Source organism: Mesocricetus auratus, unplaced genomic scaffold, assembly GCF_017639785.1.
Source record: "Mesocricetus auratus isolate SY011 unplaced genomic scaffold, BCM_Maur_2.0 Super-Scaffold_100676, whole genome shotgun sequence".
Taxonomy (NCBI): domain Eukaryota; kingdom Metazoa; phylum Chordata; class Mammalia; order Rodentia; family Cricetidae; genus Mesocricetus; species Mesocricetus auratus.
This window is the reverse complement of record NW_024429266.1, coordinates 9,242,709-9,264,899: the sequence shown is the minus strand read 5'-3', so window position 1 is coordinate 9,264,899 and position 22,191 is coordinate 9,242,709. Positions and strand designations below refer to the sequence as shown.

General features: G+C 44.5%; 1 protein-coding gene and 1 long non-coding RNA gene across 12 annotated transcripts in view; one reads left to right on the top strand and one right to left on the bottom strand.

Moving 5' to 3' along the window:
• Positions 1-391: 391 nt before the first annotated feature.
• Positions 392-16,948, bottom strand: LOC106022159. 8 transcript variants are annotated; one of them, XR_005873714.1, is made up of 6 exons: positions 16,661-16,948; positions 14,825-16,065; positions 5,611-5,774; positions 4,913-4,959; positions 2,680-2,758; positions 392-431 (listed from the first exon to the last, which is right to left on the bottom strand). It is a non-coding gene; the product is annotated as an uncharacterized LOC106022159 (long non-coding RNA). The 8 variants fall into 8 exon arrangements; XR_005873711.1 differs by lacking the exon at positions 392-431 and adding an exon at positions 688-2,087; XR_005873713.1 differs by having other exon boundaries at positions 4,913-5,774.
• Positions 16,949-17,025: 77 nt separating this feature from the next.
• Positions 17,026-22,191, top strand: part of Rab3gap2 (RAB3 GTPase activating non-catalytic protein subunit 2) — an 87,374-nt gene continuing 82,208 nt past the window's right edge. For all 4 annotated transcript variants that reach the window (XR_002385392.2, XR_001197194.3, XM_005082435.4 and 1 more), the window contains exon 1: positions 17,026-17,270. Coding sequence is in view for 2 of the 4 variants with exons in the window: in XM_005082435.4 (XP_005082492.2) it covers positions 17,159-17,270 (112 nt within the window). In the remaining 2 variants the exon portion in view is untranslated. The remainder of the gene's footprint in view (positions 17,271-22,191) is intronic.

Genomic DNA, 22,191 nt, shown 5'->3' with positions numbered 1-22,191 from the left:
TTTTCAGACTGGGTTTCTCTCTATCCTTTTGGAGGCTGTCCTGGAACTTGCTCTATAGACCAGGATGGCCTCATTCCTTCCTATCTCTGCCTCCCGAGTGTTGGGATTAAAGGCGTATGCCACCAACACCCGGCTCTCTGAATATCATAGCAAACATCCTCCCAATCTGCGACATTTAAGCCTTCCCCAGTAATGAACCATGGGCTCCCTCGTTCAATCCATTTTAAAAAGCCTGCCATGGTGGTAGTCCCCTGTTCTTCAGGCAACTTTTTTATGTGATACTGTAATTTAAACTTCCAGGGACTATTTCCCATTGTTTCTTTTCCTATTTTCCTCCATCTGTCCCTGGCTGGCAAAAGGGACGACCCCGTCCACTTACCTCGCTCTCACGATCTCGGTGGGACCTCCAATTGTCGCGTCTGCTGCGCGGCCTGTGTCCGAGAACACGTGCGGAGGGTGTCGGGGATTGACAACACAGAGACTTGTTCAATGATGTAAAGAAAACTTTAAGCAGGCCCCAAAAAGGTTCAAGAAAACTTCCTAAAAAAGGCTCCCACCAGAGAAGCTTCTGCTCTCTCCTCTACCCTGGCTGGTTCTGCTCTGACCCCAGAAACTGATCTGGGCGTGGCAGAAGAGGCGGTTAGTCTTTGGACAAGGTCGAGCTCAGGGTGGTTTCTGCGGGCAGGCCTTTTCCAGGAACTTAATGCCCCCAGGCATTGTATTGTTTTTAGTAAACATTGTCTTACAGCTGCCTACTCCCAGGCAGAAGGGGAAGTGGGTCTCTGCTCAAGGTCTGGTGTTCCCACAACAGTCTATAGAATTATGACAGAATTCTTCATTGTGACTGACAAACATCCAGGTCAAATTATATCTGAAGGAAAAAAAGGGGACTTGTTATTAGGCGGCATAACTCAGGGCAACGAGGAGAATTCGGGAGGTACTCCAGGCTCCAGGGTAGACGGAATGGAGCGTGGGGTCTGTCCTCTGCCTGGATCATCTCTCTGGGTCTCTTCAGAGCTCTCTTGTATACCCTTTAAGCAAGACTTCTCAGCTGAGCATGCTGGCACACACCTGTAATCTTAGCACTTGGGAGATGGAAGCAGGAGGATTAGGAGTTCAAAGACTCTAAAGAGGCCGATCATTGGCCCACCTGAAGTTCACACCCTCCCCTAAACCATGGCTCTGTCAGGGAGGAATGGGGGAGCTATGGTTAGCCAGCATTACCACCGGCCCATGCTGGTGAGTGGTAGGGAGGGGGTAGATACTGGCAAAGGGGTGACAGGAAGTTAACACCAATGAAAAAAGGCAATGGCCATCACAGGCTGCTACATCTTGTTTTCCAGAAGAGTTGAGAGGCTCAGCAAAACCTCCATTACCACATACCTCTCCTCTCTCCACCGACACGTGCTCATGTATAAACCATTAAATACACTTAGATATAAACATTGGCAGCCAGGGACTTTGGGATGAGTTAATTGGCTTTGTGACATGTGAGCCGTATCCATATAACCTGTTGGACCCCCTCCGAGACGCGGAGGCTGGATGAGTGTGCTACATGTGGAATCCCAGGGGTGTGGGGGGCAAGAGCCAATGCTCTCTCTCTGGCCAGTTTCTTTAGAGACATTTATTTGTGCTTGCTGGAGTCTGTCTCCTTCCTGTTTTTATTTTTATTTAAATGTCATTCACTTGTTTTTCACAATTAAGCCTCCCCTCTGCTTCTCTAAGGCAGGTGGCTGAGCTACCATCCAATTGTGTGTCTTGGTTTTGTAACTGACTACTCTGTAGCCATAGGAAAAGCTTTCCTTTCCTGCTTCCACTCTGTTCCTTAGTTTATCAGATGGGAGAAGTTTGCCCAGGGTCCCTAAAGCCCATCTGACCCTACTATCCTAAGATCAAGGCGCAACGGGGAATGTCACTGCTCCCCTCTAGTGGTTCAACTATATTAGGAAAATAACTCTGAGTAGCTGAGTTCCTACCTGGAGAGAAAACTCTCTAGAGAACCTAACCTGACACACTCTTACTGTAAAAGACAGTTCTGGGCAGTAGAGGCAGCATGGAAGAAGCCGCTGTTTTATCAACCAAAGTCCCTGGAGAAGGAGAGAGAGAGAGAGAGAGAGAGAGAGAGAGAGAGAGAGAGAGAGAGAGAGAGAGAGAGAGAGAGAGAGAGAGAGAGAGAGAGAATACTCTAGTGCATGCACAAGCAGCAAACACCCTAACCTCTATTCACCAAGAAACCGTGTCCATATAGTAGGTGACAGAAATACCCAGTGATGGCAACCCTTTGGAAGAGTTGTATTCAGGAACAAAAATATATCAGCCACTGGCCACGATGTGACTAACTGTGTAGCCAGCAGATTAGAGGATTGGAAAGATCAGTCTCAGAAATGTTATTAATCAAAATTCTCTTATTCTCAAAACGTTTATTGCACATGTACTGATCTCTTGGGCCTTGTTGACTATTTCAGATCATATATAATTTATAAATTAAGAAATGAACATTGCCATAAAGTAAAGAGCTAAGGTGCTCTCTGTTACAAGCAAGTCTAATGTATCGAGCAAAAGCCTGGAAATTTAAATGAAAGACAAGATGTCCCGCCGTTTGTGCTAAGAGAATGTGTGTGTGTCTATGTGTGTGGTCTTTTTATTGCAAGGAGGGAGCAGCCTTATATACAGACTTACCGCACAGTGAAGAAACCCCAGGTGTCAGAGTTCATGTAGGCTGATGCCAGTGGGACAAGGCCGGTGCTGGAAGCCAGGACTAGAAAACAGAATGCACCTGTGGTTATTGGCTGGCAAGCCACTCACAGAGATCCTGTGGGGGCTGGGCCCCAACACCGAATTACCGTGGTAACCGTGAAAGGACACCTTGGTAGTATCAAGGAAACTGCTTAAGGAAGTGATCCTTAAACTGATGTGTGGAGCTTTCCTGGGGAGACACAACACAAGTGTCCCTTCACCCTAGATAGGGAAACAATGACAATCCAAAACTGATTCTGGCAAAGGCAAACTTGATACATAGTGACTTTCCTGGGATTACTTGTGCAAGTTTTGGTGAATGGCTGCTTAACAGCTGCTTCTCTAAAACGACCAACCAGCCAGTGACAACACATGACGGCTGTATCCCTGGAGCTCTCTGCCAACCTGCCAATGGCTGGACGCTTGGCACCCTCCTCCAGGCAAGTGTGCCTCTCCTCCTCAGTGATTTCTTATTGCCTCTATCACCTTGGGGAGGGCCTTGGGAACCTTGTACTCTTCAGCCTCCAGGATTTGTAAGGTTAGCTTACTTCCTGAGTCTCATGGATTCTCCCTCCCGCCAGCAGGGAATGTTTCAATATGGAGGAACTTGACAGCTGAGTTCTCTGAATGCTAGGGGGAACCAGCTCAGTACTGGACTAGGTCAGAAACAGAGCAAAGGATATGCCTATTATGATAACCATTTTAAGTTTTTAAAAGGCATTATGTAAACTGTTAACGTAGGCCATGATCTGGGCATGCACAGAGGAGTAAGACAATGGTCTATGGAGGACAAAGGAGAGGACTTGGAGCCTATCATAGCTGTAGCCCTAGAAGGCTGTGGCTGCAAATCGAGCCTAGTTATGATGTTGATGGATGTGTGCAGAATATAACAAAGTATGACTTAGTAGCCACCGCACCTTAGGGAGTGAACCCTTTCTGAAGAGACAGTTGACAGCGTGTGCTGTCGTGAATAAGACAGCCTGTGTCCAGACCAGAGCTTATTAAACTTTTAGTCCTTGCAACCCCCTTTCGTCTAAAAAAAGTATGTGTGATCCTGCCCTGCGGATGCATAAAAGGGGCATACATATCAAACATCTGCTGATAATAACTCACAAAGAAATTTATCTGGAGCTCCTGGTCAAAAGGCAGAGAGAAGCAGTGATTGTGGGGTTCCCAGCCCCAATCAGTTTGTGAACAGTACTACCCCAACTCCTAAGGCTCAGTGAAGACTGTGGAAGAGGAGATAAAAAGATTGTAAAGACAGGCAGCCAAAATGTCTGTTGTGAAACGGTGTCTTCTAGACATGACCAGGATGCTGCTCCCATGAACCTTGATAAGATGGTCACTTAAACAAGACCTGCATAATGACAACGCCAGTCAAAATGCCAATAACACTGGGGAAACCTCATAAACACCTATCCCTGATAAACAGCTACAGGTAGTCAAGTCAATGGGTGTTAAAGAGGAAAAATTTTCTCTACGTCTGAACCTCCTGAGGTTATGCAATCCCAAGTGGTCAGCCCCAAACGCATGCAAAATAGCAACAGTAAGTGGGTTCTGTAGGTTGTATGCGTGTGTACACATGTGTGTGCACTAGGGAGGCAGAGACAGGTGGATCTCTGAGTTCGAGGCCAGCCTGGTCTACCGAGCGAGTTCCAGGACAGCCTCCAAAGCCACAGAGAACCCCTGTCTTGAAAAACAAAACAAAAAAATTTAAAAATTTACTTTGTGCCGGGCGGCAGTGACACACGCCTTTAATCCCTCTGGGAAGCAGAGGCAGGTGGATCTCTTGTTCGAGGCCAGCCCGGTGTACAGAGCGAGTTCCAGGACTGTCTCCAAAGCTACACAGAGAAACCCTGTTTCAAAAACACCAAAAAATTTTTTTACTTTGAAACAACTGTTTCATAGGCATGTAATTTTAGCATTTATTAAAGATTAAGGCAAATTTGCATACTAATGAGATGAATGCGTTTGTTTATTTTCGCCCGAAGTAGAACAGGACTATGGACTCTCAAAGCCCTCCCCCAGGTGGCATGCTTCCTCCAGCAATACTGCATTTCCCCAGTGCCTTCCCAACACCACCGCCATCTGAGGACCAAGTGTTCAAACGCCTGAGACTAGGGAGACATTTCTCATTAAACCACCACATAGGGTCTCTCACTAGCATAAAACTCACCAGGTAGCTAGGCTGGTTGGCCAAGCATCCTAGGGATCTGCCAATCTCTGCAGAAAAAGTAGGGCATGGTAGCATGTATTTGTTATTATTATTATTATTATTAAATTATTATTGTTTTTTAGAGATAGGGTTTCTCTACTTAGCCCTGACTGTCCTGGAACTCTCTCTGTAGACTAGGCTGGTCTTGAACTCAGAGATCCACCTGCCTCTGCCTCCTGAGTGCTGGGATTAAAGGCTTGCGCCACGACCGCCCGGCTCCATGCCCAACTTTTTAGCACGAGTTCTGAGTATTGCCTCAGACCCTTCTGCATGCACAGTAAGCGCTTTGCCAGCTAAGCTCTCTTCCCAGACTACATCTTCAACATTCTTCACTGTTGGCTGCATTTGGTTTTATAATCAATAATGCCAGTTTTCATAAATACATAGTATAGGATGAAAATATGTTTGGGGCCATATCAAAAGTTAGACTTTCAATTTTAATCAGAATGCAAACTTCATTGCACATTTTTTTAAAGATTGTCTTAGGTTTCTATTGCTGTGATAAAACACCATGACCAAAAACAATTTGAGGAGGAAAGGGTTTATTTCGTCTTAAGCTTCCATATAACTGTCCATCACTGAGGGAAGTCAGGGCAGGAACTCAAGGCAGGAACCCAGAGGCAAAACTTAAGCGGAGACCATGGAGCAATGCTACTCACTGGCTTCTCTGCAAGGCTTGCACCATCTGCTTTCTTATGCAACTCAGGACCACCTGCCCAGCCACGTCACCGGTTAACCAAGAAAACACACCACACATTGCCTACAGACAATGTGGACGGAGGCATTTTCTTAACCGTGCTTCCTCTTCCCAGATAACTAGCTTCTGTGAAGTAGACAAAGACAAAATAAAGCAAGAAAGAAAATAGCAGAACAAAATGTATTTATTTATTTATGTATTCCATGTGTGCCTGTGTGGGTGTTTCTGTGTGTGTGTGTGTGTGTGTGTGTGTGTGTGTGTGTGTGTAGAGGTGGGTGAGCTTATGAGATTCTAGAAGCCAAAGAGCTTTGTCTTGTTAGGTTGAGACTAGGTCTCTCGATGTAGCCCTGGATGCCTAGAACTCACTATGTAGATCAGGGTGGCCTTGAACTCACAGAGATCCACCTGCCTCTGTCTCCCAAGGGCTGGATTAAAGGTGTGCACCATGATACCTTGCCCAAAGAGCATTTTGAAGGTGTGGCTAATGAATGAATGAGCTGTGATTCATGTTCCAACAGAATTTAAATGAATAAGTAAGACAATTAATCAATGAGTAAGTAAATTAATGAATGAATTGTGGGTTCTTAGGATTTTTCTATTTTAGGTCTTTTAAGATCAAGATCCTTGTAGAAAACATTACTATAGAGCTGGTGGCCCTTAGGAGGTGACCTTCTGCTCTGGAGGACATTTAGTCATGTTTAGAGATTGTTTTGGTCCTCACAACTGGCCTGAGTGCCATTGACCTTTACAGCATTATCGGCTCACTCACACACACACACACACACACACACACACACACACACACACACACACACACACACAAACACACACTGAATAAATGGCTAAAAGACTCCTAAGACCAAAATAGGGTGTACAAGAGAGTGTACACACACACACACACACACATACATACATAATCCCCAAAGTCATGGCTAATACTAAAATGAAATTATGAGTTAAAAGTATTCATTTGAAGACATTTCAGGGGTACATAATGAGAAACTACAACTTCATGGAAACAGCCATGACTGTCTTAATGAGTGTCTAAATACTTCTTAACAAATTTCAAGGGAGAATAATCGTAATTAGTAAAATGAACTCACAGTTAGGAAGTGATTAATGGCTATCTTTACCTTTAAATGTCTTACACTATGAATACGTTCATTTATTAAAACTTCTCAAAGTTCCCTTTTCATATTTATTAGTGACTTTTGATAAACCTCTTATCTATACATCCATGTTCAATACTAAACACACTAAATTGAAATATAGGAAACATTCAAAGAATTTCACTTACTAAGATATTAATGTGCATTTACCAGGGCTCCATTAGTCCTGAAATATTTATTAATATACTAGTGAATTATTAATTCCTTTATTTTATTCATTACTTAACATCTCAGCACTTTTGAAATTTAATTTCTTTGAAAAAATAAATCCTAAAATAGATTTTGCCAGTTTATGGAGCTTACTATTATAACCTCCAAAGGGAAAAAGTTTATTTCAGAGAATCTGGCATAGCTAGAATGCCTGGGCTCTACTAAGCCCACATACTGTGTAGTGTCAGGTAAACAGAGAGTGCATGATTAGTGTGCAATGATGGAGTGGAACAGAAGGAGAGTAAAACAATGCTGAAGAGTGGCAGCAGCCGCCATGTCGTGGTCCAGTTAGTTACTAGCATGAAACATTAAGATTGCTCTGATTCCAAAAACTGGGGTATGGATGGTTCATCTCTGCACGTAAAAGTCATGTTCATTTTGTGTAACTCTAAACATTAGCAGCTATTACACACAGGGTTACCCGAGCACTGATTCTTTGAATGCAAAGGTTGGATTTTTCCCTTTAAATAGCAGGTAGCTAAGTCATTCACAGCTGTTTGTGCTGAGACCAAAGCTTAGTGAGGGGATCAGGAACTAAATCCTGTCCAGGACAGGGTCAATTTTACAATAAAATGAAAGTCGGGAGCAGGTAAAGGTTACTGAAGACAAGGGTGAAAGCTATGTACTAAGAAAACACATAAAGCCAGGCATCATGGCTCCTGGAAAGGGACTGAAGACAAAACATATTTGAGGCCACACTTCAAAGACCCACTTCCTCTAACTAGGCCACGCCTCCCATTGTTTCTGCCACTCCCAGCAGCATTAGTGGATTAATCTGTTCATGGTGTCACAGAGCCCTCAGGACCCAATCACCTCCCAAAGGTCAGCCTCTGGACACCGCTGTGTTGGGGACACTTAAGAGAGCAACCACTAAAAACACAGCCCTGTAAGTTCAGCTTAAATTCCTGACCTTAAAGAGCCAGTTACAGTTTGCATCCAGAATGCCCCCAAAGGTTCCTGTGTTGAAAGCTTGGTCCCTGACTGATGGTAACACCTGGAGGTAGTGGAAAATGGGGCTTGAATATGGGAAACAGGACATGACAGGGGTGTGACTTTGAAGGATGTAATTTGTCCCTTGGCATTCTCACCCAGCCTCTCTCCCTCCCCCACATTCCTCTGGCTCCTTCCTCCTTGTGGGTCCTGGGGATTCAGTTCAGGTGATCGGGCTTGGGGGCAAGCATCTTTACTCACTGAATCCTCTCACCAGCACCTAGAATTTTCTTTTTCAGTTACTCTTGCCTGAAATTTACAAGATGTTGGTTGCTTTTATAAAACAAAACAAAAACAAACAAAAAAACTATGTTCCTCATTTGTCCCAAACTCAGTATGTAGCCTAGGTGGCCTTGAACTTCTGATCCTCTTGACTCCAACTCCAGAGTGCAAAGATGACAGGTGTGTTCTGTTTTGTTTTGGTTTTTCCAGACAAACCGGTGAAACAGCTCTGGCTGTCCTGGAACTTGTTTTGAAGACTAGGCTGACCTCAAACTCAGAGATCCACCTGTCTCTACCTCCCAGAGTGCTGGGATTAAAGGCGTGAGCCATCACCTCCTGGTGATAGGTGTCTTGTAACCATGCTGGCTTTATGTGATTCCAGGAGTTGAGCTCAGGGTTTCCTACATTCTAGGAAAGCACTGCACCAACTAGGCTACAAACACAACCAAGATTAAGAGTATTTTCTGTCTATCTGACTGCTCCCCACCCCCAGCAGTGTGTGTGTGTGTGTGTCTGTGTGTGTGTGTGCTGGGAACCAGTCATATGATTAGTCATAATGTCCTGGTGCCTAGTAGTTTGGTTTGGCTTTGCTTTTAATGTGTAAAGTGAATGAATTTCAGAGGCAAACAGGTCATCACCCCTGCCCTTGGGAACATCGCCATCTAGTGGGGAGACAGAAATGCAGACAAACCTAAAGAAAAGTTGGTACATTTTCAAAGACTGGTTTTAAAGCTATAAAGAGCCAAGCTGACTCATTTTGCCTGGGAAATCAGACTTTTCAAAAAGTGTCAATATTTGAGCTTGCTTTTGAAGGATTTCTAGATATTTTGAGTGGAAAAACAAAGACCCAACAGATGATCAGAAATTACTTTATGAAGTCCCTGCTTCCGTGCTGGTCTGCAGACTTGCTGGTTTATGTCTTCCAGGGACCTTTTTGGTTTTGTCACAAAACAAAACAAACAAAAAAAAAGATAGGAAAATGAGCCAGAGAATGTAATAGTTCGGTAAAGTCAAAAGTTTTAAATGCAAAGTCGTGTCGCATTGGTGACTACTAGCAGGACAGCTGTCATTGGCTCCACCCATCGGATAGAGAGCAAATCAAGATAGACAAAAGCACCTGCTTACTGGATGTCAGTCAGTGTAAGGAGAAACTGGAAGGCTAGGGCAGGAATCATTGGAAGAATACACTGAGAGCTACACCATCAGCTTTGGAATAAATTTAACTGTGAAAATCTTAGCAAGGAGGAGCGGAAGTCAAAATTCAACACAAATGTTGATCATTGCAGATCGGAGACCCTGGGGCACAGCACAGCACCGCCTGTCCATGACCGCAAAGCCTGGTCCCTTCCTGCAGCTGTTGACTGCAATCAAGGTGTTAAATGTGGCTTGAATGAAGAAAGTGGAAAAAATATAAAAGGAGACACTTCTCACCTTTAAGCAAGCTAAGCAATCTTAATTAATGCTAAATTTCTGGAGGAAATGAGGCCACCATTCCGGGCTCGCCCCACCCACAGCATCACACTTTACAATCTAGAAATAGCTGCTTCCCCTTGCACACACACTTGCTGTTGTCCCCCAAGCTTTAGGTCATGATGTGTCTTCTGTCCCTTGCTGTCTCACAAGCCAGCTAAGATTAGTTTAAACAACCAAGCCCATTTTTTTTAATCTGACAAAATTTTCCTGCCCTGCTAGGTGACCTTGTTTATTTGTTGGTTTATTTCATTTTGTTTGACAGGATCTTACTGTAATTTAGCCCTAGGTAGCTTGGAACTTGCTATGTAGACGAGACTAGCCTAGAAATCACAGAGGATCACTTGCCTCTGCCCAGTGAACACGGGGATTAAGGGTGTGCACCACCATGCTCAGCTTTTTAGTAACAGTGTTTTAAAAGATTTAAATATTTATCTTATTAATTATGTGTATGTGTCTGTGTGTGGGTATGTAGTTTGGATGTCCAGAAGATACTCCAGACAACCAAAGCAATTTTGAGCAGAAAGAATAATGCTGAAGAGATTGCTATTCCTGACTTCAAGATTTATTAGAGAGCTAAAGTAATAAAACCAATATAGGACTGACAGAGAAGTGGAGACCAAAAGATTTAAATAGAAGACCCAGGCATGAGTACTCTTAATTACAGCTATCAGATATTCAAAGAGTTCAAAAACACGCTGAACAAAAAGACAACATCTTCAACCAACAGTGCTTAGGAAATGGATGCCCACACTCAGAAGCATAAACTAGACCCATACCTTCACGCTGTGCAAAAATTAGATCCAAGTGGACCAAAGGCCTTGATTTGAAACCTGAAACGCTAAAACTGCTAGAGGAAAACATGCAGTCTCTACATAAGTGTAGGAACGGCTTCCTGAGCAGGATTCTGTTTGCCAAGGAATTAAGAAGGCCAACAAGTGACAACTGGGGTCTCATAAAACTAAAAAGTTTCTTTACAGCTAAGGGAACAACCAATCAGGTGAAGAAGAAACCCATGGAATGGGAGACAGTATTTGCCAGATATACACCTGACAGAGGATTAATATCTAGAATATACAAAGAACTAAAAACAAAAAGGGTGGGCTAGGAAGCAAATAACCCAATTGAAAAATATTTTATGTATCTAAACAGTTCTCCATAGAAGAAATAAAAAGCTAAGAAACACCTCAAGAAGTGTTCATTATCCCTAGCAGTTAGGGAAGTGTAAATTAAAACAACTGTGAGACTTCATCTCACCCCAGGAAGAATGAATAAGATCAATAAAATGACATACAACGAATGCTGTCGAGGCTGTGAAGAAAGAAGAATTTTCATTCTATGTTTTGGAAATGCAAACTGGTGCAGCCTCTGTGGAGATCAATATGGAGAATCCCACAAAAACTTAAAACTAAATCTGTCACATGACCGCAACATTCATTGCTGCTCTATTCACAATAGCCAGGTGATGGGGGAAGTCCTGTGTATATGTCAATAAAGCACTGTTGGCCAATAGGGAAGGAAGATAGGTGGGACTAGGAGTCCAGGAGTATTCTGGGTAGGAGAAACACAGGGAGTCAAGATATAACTGCCATAGGGGTAAGAAGCCCGGAAACTTTTCTCCGGTAAGAGAAATACTTAGATTAACAGTTATGGAGTAAATACTTAAGTCAGAGATAGCCAGTAAGAAACAAGCAAGGCCAACAGCTTCATAATTAATACAGCGTCTGTGTGTTACTTGGGGACTACAACGTGGCAGAGCCCAGCCAACTGGTGGGGAAAAAACCAAAGCAGCAGACAAGAAAAAGTCATCTCTCTACAGCCAGGGAATGGAACGACCTAGACGGCCTTCAACAGATGAACAGAGAGTGAGAGTGTGGCACAAATACAAGTGTCCGCTCAGCTGCTGCCCTCACTCACAACCCACAACGCAATGGGCTTTGCTTTGTTTTTGGACTTGAAGTCCCATGTTCAAGTACAACTCCTTCCTGAATTTTCTACTTCTCTCTTGCCCTTTATTTCTTATTGTGGAAACTGTTTATTAGCTAGAACTTATTATCCAGTCACCAAACACTGGGGGCATTCTTTTAACTAACAGAATCTTTTATGGATCTGCTTAGGGTCAACCAAAAATAAGAAAACAAGAAATACTTGGCTATCTGAGACTTGTTTTCATGTTTCAATGAAACCAAATTACTTAAAACAATTGAAAACATCCAATTAATTCACCCAACCTTTTCTGAATTATGCTAGTGGGGGGAAATTTTATTTGTGTAATAAAATTCTTTGGTTTAGCTAAGACTTATGGAAAATTTTTCTCTTTATTTGGGTCATACCATGTCAAGATTAGAGTCAGTCATAGTAACAGGAAATTCCAAATAACAGAGACTTAAATGTATGGAGGTCTATTTTGTCACCTGTAACAAATTCAGATGTGGTCCATCCAAGCATGGGGCAACAGTTCTGCCATACAGGAGAGAGTCATTTGTTGTATTAATGATTCACCCTAGATCAAGTTGCTTTGTGGTTTAATCTCTCATCCATGTTCCTGGAAGCAACTCACTGGGACACACAAACATACCACACACACACACACACATGCACACACACACACATGCACACACACACATGCACACACACACACACATGCACACACACACACATGCATGCACACAGAGTGGAAGAGGGACCACTTGGGAAAGGGAAGGTGATCAGCTGGGGTGGGAAGGAGACAAGAGAAGGTAATGGGAGTTCTCAGGGTGAAAATGCATTCAATACATGTGTGGAAATCCCTCAATGTAATACATTATTATATGTAATTAATACAGTCTAACAAACACATGAATAGATGCCGAAGTTGTAGCCATGTCAAACTCTAGGTAGGAAACGGGAAAGGTTTAGGAGAGATCAGGTTCCCTAAGCCGTCTGTTCTTCTGGAGACCCCTGCCTGCCACCTAACAGCTCTGTGCTCTGTCTCATGGGCCAGAACTCAGTCACATTGCTGCACCCAATCAACCCAAGTTGGGAAATGGGTTTGTTCTCAAGCCTCAGTAATGTAAGGTTTATCTTGCTAGAAAGAAAAGTTAAAAATAAGGAACAAGGATGAGTGGGAATCATCCATCCCACAAATATCAACTCTTGTTGCTTGGAAAGTCCCAAATGCCCTGGTATAAAAATAGAAAAGATAGGACCTAACATCACAGCACTGTCTTTTAAGGTGACATTAAGGTTCCCCTGAAATTAGTGTTACACGAAGAGGCAAAAGCTGAAGCAGAAACCATGGAGAAATTATGCTTCCTGGTCTGCTTCCCCTGGCTTGCCCAGCTAAAAGTTACATATGCATCTCAGGCCCACCTGCCAAGGGATGTGGTACCACTCACAGTGGACTGGGCCTTTGAACATCAATTAGCTACCAAGAACATGCTCCACAGACGTGCCCACAGGCCAACCTGTCAGAGGCAATTTCCGTTGGCACACCTTCTTTCTAGACTCGAAGAGCTGGCAACCAAGCTTGGCTACCACAGGAAGGCGGCCACCACACTCTGCTTCTTGTCAGTTACTTGTGTGCATCTACTTTCAGGGATGGAGTCTTGGAAGAGTTTGTTTTTCTTCTCCCTCTGGGATCACTGCCGCACTTACAGAGTAATAAGCCATCCACTTACGGTATCTGAATCAAATGATGTTGTTGAAAATCCTTGCTTCTGTTCAGTCTTCAAAAATGCTCCCCAGCAGAGTAGGAGGTAAGCCTTCTGTAACTCTTTTACCTTAGGATGCTCAGAGTCCCCATGCTCACCCCTTTCCTTAAGTTATCCCAGCTACTTTTTGCTTCCTCCCTTTCTCCTTCTTTCACTCCTTCCTCTCTCCTTCTATTTATCCTCTCTGTCTCACAGCCCTACCCATCCTTTCTCCTGCCTAGCTATTGGCCTTTATTAGGTCAATCAGGTGTTTTAGGAAGGCAAAGTAACACAGCTTCACAGAGTTAAACAAATGCAACATAAAAGAATGCAACACATCTTTGCAGCATTAAACAAATGTTCCAACCCATAAATAGAATTAACACATCTTAAAATAATATTCCACAACAGCCTTGCTCATAAAACAGACTAAGGATAAAACGAAGACAGAGTAAAACTAATTAATGATAAAACTAAGACAGACTGCAGGTCTCCTGGCTCTAAGTCCATTGTTTTTCTAACTTACTTGGCTTCAAATCCTGAAACTTGAACCTCAGGCTGCCACTAAGGGTTGATTAATGACCTGCTGCTAACCACCTCCATTAGTCATCTCTGTACCAACTACAGCCATTGGTGCTGTGACTCCTGGTGACGGACACTGGAGAATGGTTACAGTAGTCCTTGCCACCAGCCTGTTGTTAAATGAGTAGAGAATTGGTAGTTTTGTTGTTGTTTATTTGTCTTTCTGCCTCGCAGTCTCAGACCTGTCTAGATGGGTCTAAGACCTGCCCGTTTCCACAGCACACTTTCTCGACACTGTGTGGTTAGTGGCATTCTCTGACACAGTCCCCTGGCACTCCACAGAAGCAGGGGATTTGGGGGGGGGCCCAGAGGCCGAGCTGCAAGCAGGAAAGAGGTCAGTACTCAGGCCTGTTATGATTCCTGTGAAGGGTTTCTGAAGTTCCTCAAAACAGTCGTGAATGAAGCTTTTCAACAGCACTTGGAAGGAAGTCAGAGAACTTCACTCTGAGACCGAGCCAAGGTGGTAATGAAATTCAGTGCGTGCCACAGAGGAGCTATATGAATGCCTCAGGACAGAACAAAAGCCAGCTGAACCAGGCGAGCACAGCTACTTCCGCAAAATGCATTTACCCGAAGAGGAACTTGAATGCTTTTCAAACCCTGGCACTGTATTTTTCCACGAAGTGTCAAATGTTCTGCATTTATCAGTAAAGCTACAGATCCAAATTTAAATTTTATTTTACTTTGGCACAGTTGTTGGCTTTTAGGGAAAACCTTATCAGAACTGGATTATTATCGGAACATCTACTGAGTGGTGATCTGAGGAAGCCTTGCAGGCTTTCAAAAAGAAAGATTTACTTCTATTGTATGTATATGAGTGATTTATGCAAATGTATGCATGCAATGCATGTATACCACATACCTGTCTGGCCCCTGAAGCGCTCAGCACAGGGCGGAGGGATCCCCTGGAACTTGACTTACAGAGGGTTGTGAACCACCACAGGGTACTGGCAATCCAACCCGAGTCCCCTGCAAGAGCATCGAGTACCCTTAACTGCTCAGTCACCTCTCTAGACCAATATTCTGTTAAAAGAAGGCGCCTGGAAGGACCACCCTGACAGGCCACTGCCTTTCCTGCAGTTTGTGATCACAGAGTTATAGGTCCCGGATATTGGAAAGGACTTTATAGTATACCCACTTCAACATGTATCTTATGGGTGGAGAACTAATGGCTCCAACCTGATAATATAGAAACTCTTGTTTTGTGAAAGTCGTCCCAGCCTAGAAGCAGGAATCAAGAGTAACAACGGGATATGCAGCTAGAATTGCATCGTTGTTGGGGCTAAGTTTGTATACCGGGACTGTCAGAAACCAGTGTTCCATGCTCATCTACTTTTCTTAAAATTACTCCTGTAATACTGTCTGCCTCATAAAAAGTGGACCTAGGATTCCTTTGGAAAATGAGTGCCTAAAGGTCTTAATGCTAACAGTAACATAACCTTTTTTTTTTTTTTTTTGGATTTTATGTGTCTTAGAAAATAACTTCAATGGGCTTCAAGAGCCTTCTCAAAGACACAGAAAATTCTTTATTGAAAAAAATTAGTGTAAGGCATACTTTCTAAAACAGGCATGGTGTAGTACATACATGTAATCTCAGTGATTGGACATTGAGGGGAATCGAAGGTTTGAGGCTAACCTGGACTACATAGCTAGAATGTATCTCAAACAAAGAAACAAGGCTCTTCGAAGATGGCATTTGTGGTGGTCCAGTTAGGTAACACAGTGGAAAGTACTTTCAAATCCACGTGAAAGAATCAGGTTGGCCTGTTTAATTTATGCAGACTCATTTTAGCAAGTATGTACTAAGGAGTCAACTCCGTGGCGGATAACGGCTAGAGACCTGGTATATAAAGGGTTAAACGGATCCCCAGTCCTCCAGGAGTCTATGAGGGTGGCGCTTTCCTATTCCAAAACCAAAGGAAGGAAAAGTCACCAGGCCAGTCCCTGTCCCGTTATGTTCTGTGGTTTTCTACTTCTTTCCCGCCCAGCATTCTCTCAATTTTGCTTCTCTTGGTCTGTGTCCATCACTAGCTTCTTAGTTCCGTGGGAGCATGTCTTTTTGTTCGCTCGTTCGTTTTCTGAAGCTCAGCGCCTAGAGTGTAGCTGACAAAGAAAAACACTATTTGTTGAGTGATTGAATGAATGAATGAAAAATGATTGGAACACGGGACCTAATACAGCACAGCTCACACATTAGGCTTTCAGGGTACCTTGGCAGTCTACGGGAGTATTTAATACGCGCCTTTACGGAGCTGCTTTCTTTTATTTCTCTCAATGTATGTTTTTATTTAAATTAGAAACATGAATGCTTCACCTGTCAGACCCAGCTCCCTCTCCCACCCCTCCTCCCTTGTCCCTCTACCGGCACCCCACCCAATCCCCACATCATTCCCCGGGGAGGGTGAGGCCCTCCTGGGGGGGGGGGGGATCATGGAGCTGCTGTTTTCTTTCCAAAGCCTTGTTATCTGAGACACCGTCTTACACCGCCCCCCAGTTAGTAGCTTGAACACCCAGAAATCCACCTGCCTCAACGCCTGGGCACAGGAAGGGTTGCAGGCATGTCCAAGGCGGACTCCCCCCTCTTTTTTAGAGGGGTGGGATGGGGTGGGGGTGGAAGTGTATCCTGCACGCTGAGAACAGCCTTCCATATTAAAAGAAAAATCCGAAATCCTCAAGACACCTCCATTTTCTCGGGTACCTGCGAAAGCTCGGCTGGAGCCGCCCTATCCGTGAACTGTCTGGGCCTGTCCGCAGGAGCACGACAAGTTCGCTGGGGCGACTCAAAGGCCCACGCCGAGTCCGATTAGGTCACCCCTGGAGGACGGCCAGACTGACAGGCTCGCGCAAGGCGGGGGACCCAAGAACGGCGCCGGCCGCCACGTCGGACTCTCGGCCGCACCGAGTCACGTGCCCGGCGCGGCGCCTTCCCTCCGTGCCGCCCCGCTCATGCGCAGCTCCGGAGCGGCGCCTTCCCTCCGAGCCGGGGCGCCCCACGCATGCGCAGCTCCGGGGCGCCTCGCGCATGCGCAGCTCCCGGGACCACCTCTCGGGGCGCGCTGACAGCTTCCGGTCTGGCGTCCCCGCCTCCCCCGGGTGGCAGAAGCTTTCGGGGCTCCGGGCTGTCAGGCGCCGGGTAGAGTGGGCCGGGCCTGGTGTGGCTAGGGGACGACACCCCGCGAGCGGGGTCCCTGCGGCCATGGCCTGCTCCATCGTCCAGTTCTGCTCCTTCCAGGACCTGCAGTCGGCTCGCGACTTCCTGTTCCCTCAGCTGCGGGAGGAGACCCCCGGCGCCCTGAGGAGGGACCCGAGTAAGTGTCCGGCGAGCGGGACGCGGCTGAGAGCCTCCCTGCGCTCCGCGGCTCGCCTCAGCCTTCTGCGTCTGGTCCAGCGTCCTGTCGCCTGTCTGTCACCGCTCCCCACCCCCTCCTTCCCAGGTCCTGCTCCATGCCTTCTTCCCGGGCTCGTCCCCAGCTTCCACCCTTCTCCGTCCCTGGGACGGTGGCCTTTGCTCCACCCTCCCACAAGTGTTTGGCTTCCCCACCCTCTCTGTGCTCCCGTCTCCTTTCCGTCATTCAGGTTGACGAATAAATGGCTGATTGGCGAGCGAGGGGGGCTTTGGAGGGGGCGAGTAAACTCCCAAATCAGAAAAGTAGCCACGCAGGAAGTGAAGGAGAGTCCGCGATGGGAGCTAAAATTACAGCGACATGGCCAAGAAGAGCTAATTGGCGTTTATTGAGGAGAGAAGCCTTCCGCCTGCTATTACCATCAAACCCTTCTTCAGCGCTATAAAACCTGGGGCTGGGTTATTAGATGCTGTGTATTTCCTTAGGATTTGTTAAGTGCTCCTTCCTTTCTCCTTTTGAGAGAGTGTGTCGTGTGCTGCTTTCTTAGTTTTGAAATGAAGACATTTTGCTTTGTAGCATAGTGTTGTTACTCTCTGCTATAGCAGGGTAGTAATAAAAGAAAGACCCAGTAACAACAACAAAAGCCAAACCAGACCAAAACTCTTCCCTTTCAAAAATTAGAAGCAATCACAGGGCACTAGGGAGATTGGCCTCAATTCAAGGCCAGCTTGGGTCTGCCTGAAAAATAAATGTTTGAAAAATACGAAATTAGGAATGAATATCCAGTACCAGCCACTGGTGGTGCTACGTGCCACTGAAGGCTGGTAGTTTCTGTCCTGAGACCTGTGAGTCACTGGTAACATCTGCCTGTATGTCTGTCTGCACGTGAGTGATGGTGCCCGGACAGGCCAGCTGATGGTGTCAGGTCCCCTGGAGCTGGGGTTACCTGTGCTTGTGAACAGCCTGAAGTGGGTGCTGGGAATCAAACTCAGATTCTCTGGTGGAGAGGGCAGCAAGTGCCTTTAACTCCTGAGCCGTCTCTCCAGCCTCCCCGTGAAGTAGAAGCCAGCTTGGGGCGAGGAAGCAGGTCTGACAGGCATCTTTGGTGTGCAAAGAACGGGGAACAGCTGACTGATGGAGAGGAGGGTTCCTGAGGAGATGGAAAGGGAGTAGTAGAGAGAGGAACGCCAGGTGATGGGGATCTTTCAGAAGCTGAGGGGAGAGGATTTGATGCAGGTGAAGGTTAGTCAGCAGAGGCCAGGTAGGACCCAGAAAACACTCAGTGGTCTGGGGAGGGTGGGGGTGGCTGGGACCATGGCACCGTTTGAGTGTCACGGTGGCCAGAAGAATGACTGTAGGTGTTGGAGGAATTGGAAACTGGGTGGTGACGCTGGTGTTGCAGGTGGCTGTGAAGGACATCAGGCCTGGAGTGAGAAACAGGGAAGGTAGAGCAGAGAAGCGCGTCTGTGTCCCACTGCCGCCGCCCTGGTCCAGGCCACCGCCTCTCAGCCCCGGCCATGGTGCCCATCTGCTAACAGATTCCCTTCCTGCTTCCACTCTTGGCTTCTTCTAATGAGTTTAACAGTAGTCCCAGTAAGCTCCAATGACAATAATTCTTATAATCCACAATGCTTTTTTTTGTTTTGTTTTGTTTTGTTTTGTTTTGGTTTTAAGAGACAGGGTTTCTCTGTATTGTTTTGGAGCTGTCGGTCCAGCCCGTCCTCGAACTCACAGAGATCCGCCTGCCTCTGCCTCCCTAGTGCTGGGATTAAAGGTGTGCGCCACCACCGCCCGGCCCACAATGCTTTTTTTTTTAATTGTTCTTTAACTTAAAATCAATAATTCTGGGACAGTGAGAAGGCTCAGCAGGTAAAGGTGTTGTCATCATAGTCTTAATATTTTACTGACACTGAGGGATGCATATTGTAAATTGCAGCATGGTATTTCAGTACACGTATGAATGTGTCATGATCAGACTTGGGTGACTGGCATACCCATCACCTCAAAACATTTATCATTTCTTCCTGTTGGGAACAGGTAAAATCCATTCTACTAGCAACATTGGAAACATACAACTAGTAATGTCGCCTGTAGTTACTGTGCTGTGCAGTAGAAATTATTCACTCTTCCTGTCCATTCCGTCACACCTCCTCTGTACCACTAACTGTCCTTTCTCCTTAACCGTCACCATTGTCACCCCCCAGCCTCTCTCCAAGCCCCCGCCACTGTCCTTACACCTTTACTGTCCTCTGCCAATCACTCTTCTAGTCTCTCTGTTTTTGTGAAATAAATGTTGTTTATTTGTTTTGAGACAGGGTCTAGCTGTTTGGCCCAGGCTGGCTTGGAGTGCTCCCAGGCTGGCTTTAAACTCAAGATCTGCCTCAGCCCTCACACCCCATGGTGCTGAGATTATAGACATGAACCTCTATGACTACTTAAACGGTTTAGCTTCCACATGAGTGACAACATATGGTACTTATGGATCTGATTTAATTTGTTTAATCTGTTTCATCGTGTTGTAAATGAGAGAAATTTATTTTTAATGGCCAAATAATATTCTATTATGTATATGCACATTACATTTTCTTCACTGACCTATCAATAGATCTCCAGGCTTAATTCTATATCTTGGCTATTCTAACCAAGAGTGTATTTTTTCAACACCCTAATTTCCTTTGTTCTGTATCCTGTAATGGGAGTGCAGACTTTTATCAATCCCGTTTCTAGAGTTGCAAAGAATTCTGTGCTGTTTTCTCTGATAGCTAGACTAGTTTGTACTGGTTTATATTTGCACCAAGAGTGTTCTCCACATGCTTGCTGGTCTTTCCTTCTTGCCGTTGCTGTTTCATGACTCATCTTGTCGTGGTTCTGACAGTTAGTGCTGTTGAGCAGTTCTTCATACATTTATTGGACATTTTGTCTGTCCATGTCATCTTTTAATCTGATCATTGTTGTTATTTTGCTATTGAGTTGCTTGAGTTTTGGACAGTCTGTGGGCTGCCATCATCCTGTTCTTTCTTGACTGTTACCCTTTGGACTGGTTTTTGCTTTTGTTGCCAGCACTTTTTAATCTTACCCCCAATTATCTTTACTCACAACTGTGTTCTGAAGTGTTTCTATGTTTTCTTCTGGTATCTATTTACTTTCAACTTTTATACTCATGTCTGGTCTATTTTTTATTGGATTTTTGTATATGGCTGTTATATAGGGCTGTTTTTATAAAAGCTCATATAGTATCCTTATATTTTGTACATATTTATAGTCATTTGTCTTTAACTTTACTAATGAGAAAGGAGTTAGATTTTAAGATTTTTTTATTTATCTGTTCTTTGAGAACATCCTACATGTATAAATATATTTTTATCTCATTCACCTCCCAACCAGCTTCTCCCAGATCTCCCCATGTCCCTCTCACAACTTCATGCCCTTTTTTTTTCTTTATAACCTGCTGAGTCCAATTAGAACTGCCCATATACATGCACATGGGTTTAGGGCCACCCACTGGATCATGGATAAGTACAGGAACTGCACCCTGAAGGAAACTGATTTTTCTTCCCCCAGCAGCCAACTGCCAATAGGTCTTCCTGGGGGTTAGGCCCTAGGAGCCTCTTTCTGATGCGATGATGTTGTCTTGATCTTAACACAGGTCTTGCAGAGGCAGCCACACTTGCTACTTGCTTTTATTTTGGACTCCTTTCTGTCCATCGATGTATTTATTGATTGTTGTCCATTTTAATGCATCGTAGGCTGTCTCTGCCAAGTTACTTCTTTCTTAAGAATGTTGTAGGGATAGTCTTACACATTTCCCTCCCAGTTGATCTTTAGAATTTATTAAAGAGACCAATTCACATCAGGATTTTCGATGAGCTAATATTGCTTATGCTCACTGGAGGAGGGTTGGCATTTCCCCTGACTGGCAGTTCTTCTTTCATGCTAAGTTTATTGAGTGTATTTGGCAGAAATTCTGTATATTAAAGACAGTGTACAGTGTGAAATTTGATATATGATTTACATGTAAAGATGATTATTACAATCAACTTAGCACACCTGTCACCTCACATATACTCTTTGTGGCAGAGCACTATTTTTAGCAACTTTGAAGAACACAATACAATATATACCTAAGCTAGATGTCCTTATTTCAGAAATGCTAACTCTGAAGCAAAGAACAATGATGAACGGGCATGTATATATTTTTCTGTACTATGCATCTAAGCTGTTAGTGGTTCTCAAGTGATACTGTTAAAACGAACAGCTTTTCTTTATGTGCACGGAAAACAAAAAGCCCATAACTATAATGCAAGATTTGGCTGATGTTCAGAGGATTTATTTTAAAGATAAAGTGTGATTTACACAAGGAAGGAAGATGGAGAACTGAAGTCTCTAGAATATGTGGAGAATGGTTTCATTAATTTTTATGCCTTCGTCACATTTCTCACTGGCATGCGCTCTTCAGCCTTGCTGGTTTGGGTTCCCTCTTCTGTGCTTTGTGTGTGGGGCTGCAGATAAGAATCTCCTACGACTCCACCTGGAAACTCTTAGAGCTGATAAACACTGAGCAAAGGCCACAAGATACAAAATTAATATTTAAAAATTGCTTTCCTTCATGCCACTAACAAATATACTGAGAAGGAAACAGCTCTGTTCACAGTAGCTTCAAAACAAACAACAACAAACATAATGAGTGAAGTGAGTGACCTCTGTGGGGAAACTGGTAAGATCCCCTCCTCTGCTCATGGGTTATGAAAGTGGCCATCTTAACAAAAGAGCCTGCAGATCACAATTCCAGCATCATTCTTTGCAGAAATTAAAAACAACAACAAAAAATCATATGGAAGCACAAAGCATCCTGGCTAGCTGAAGCATCTCTTAATAAAAGAATAAT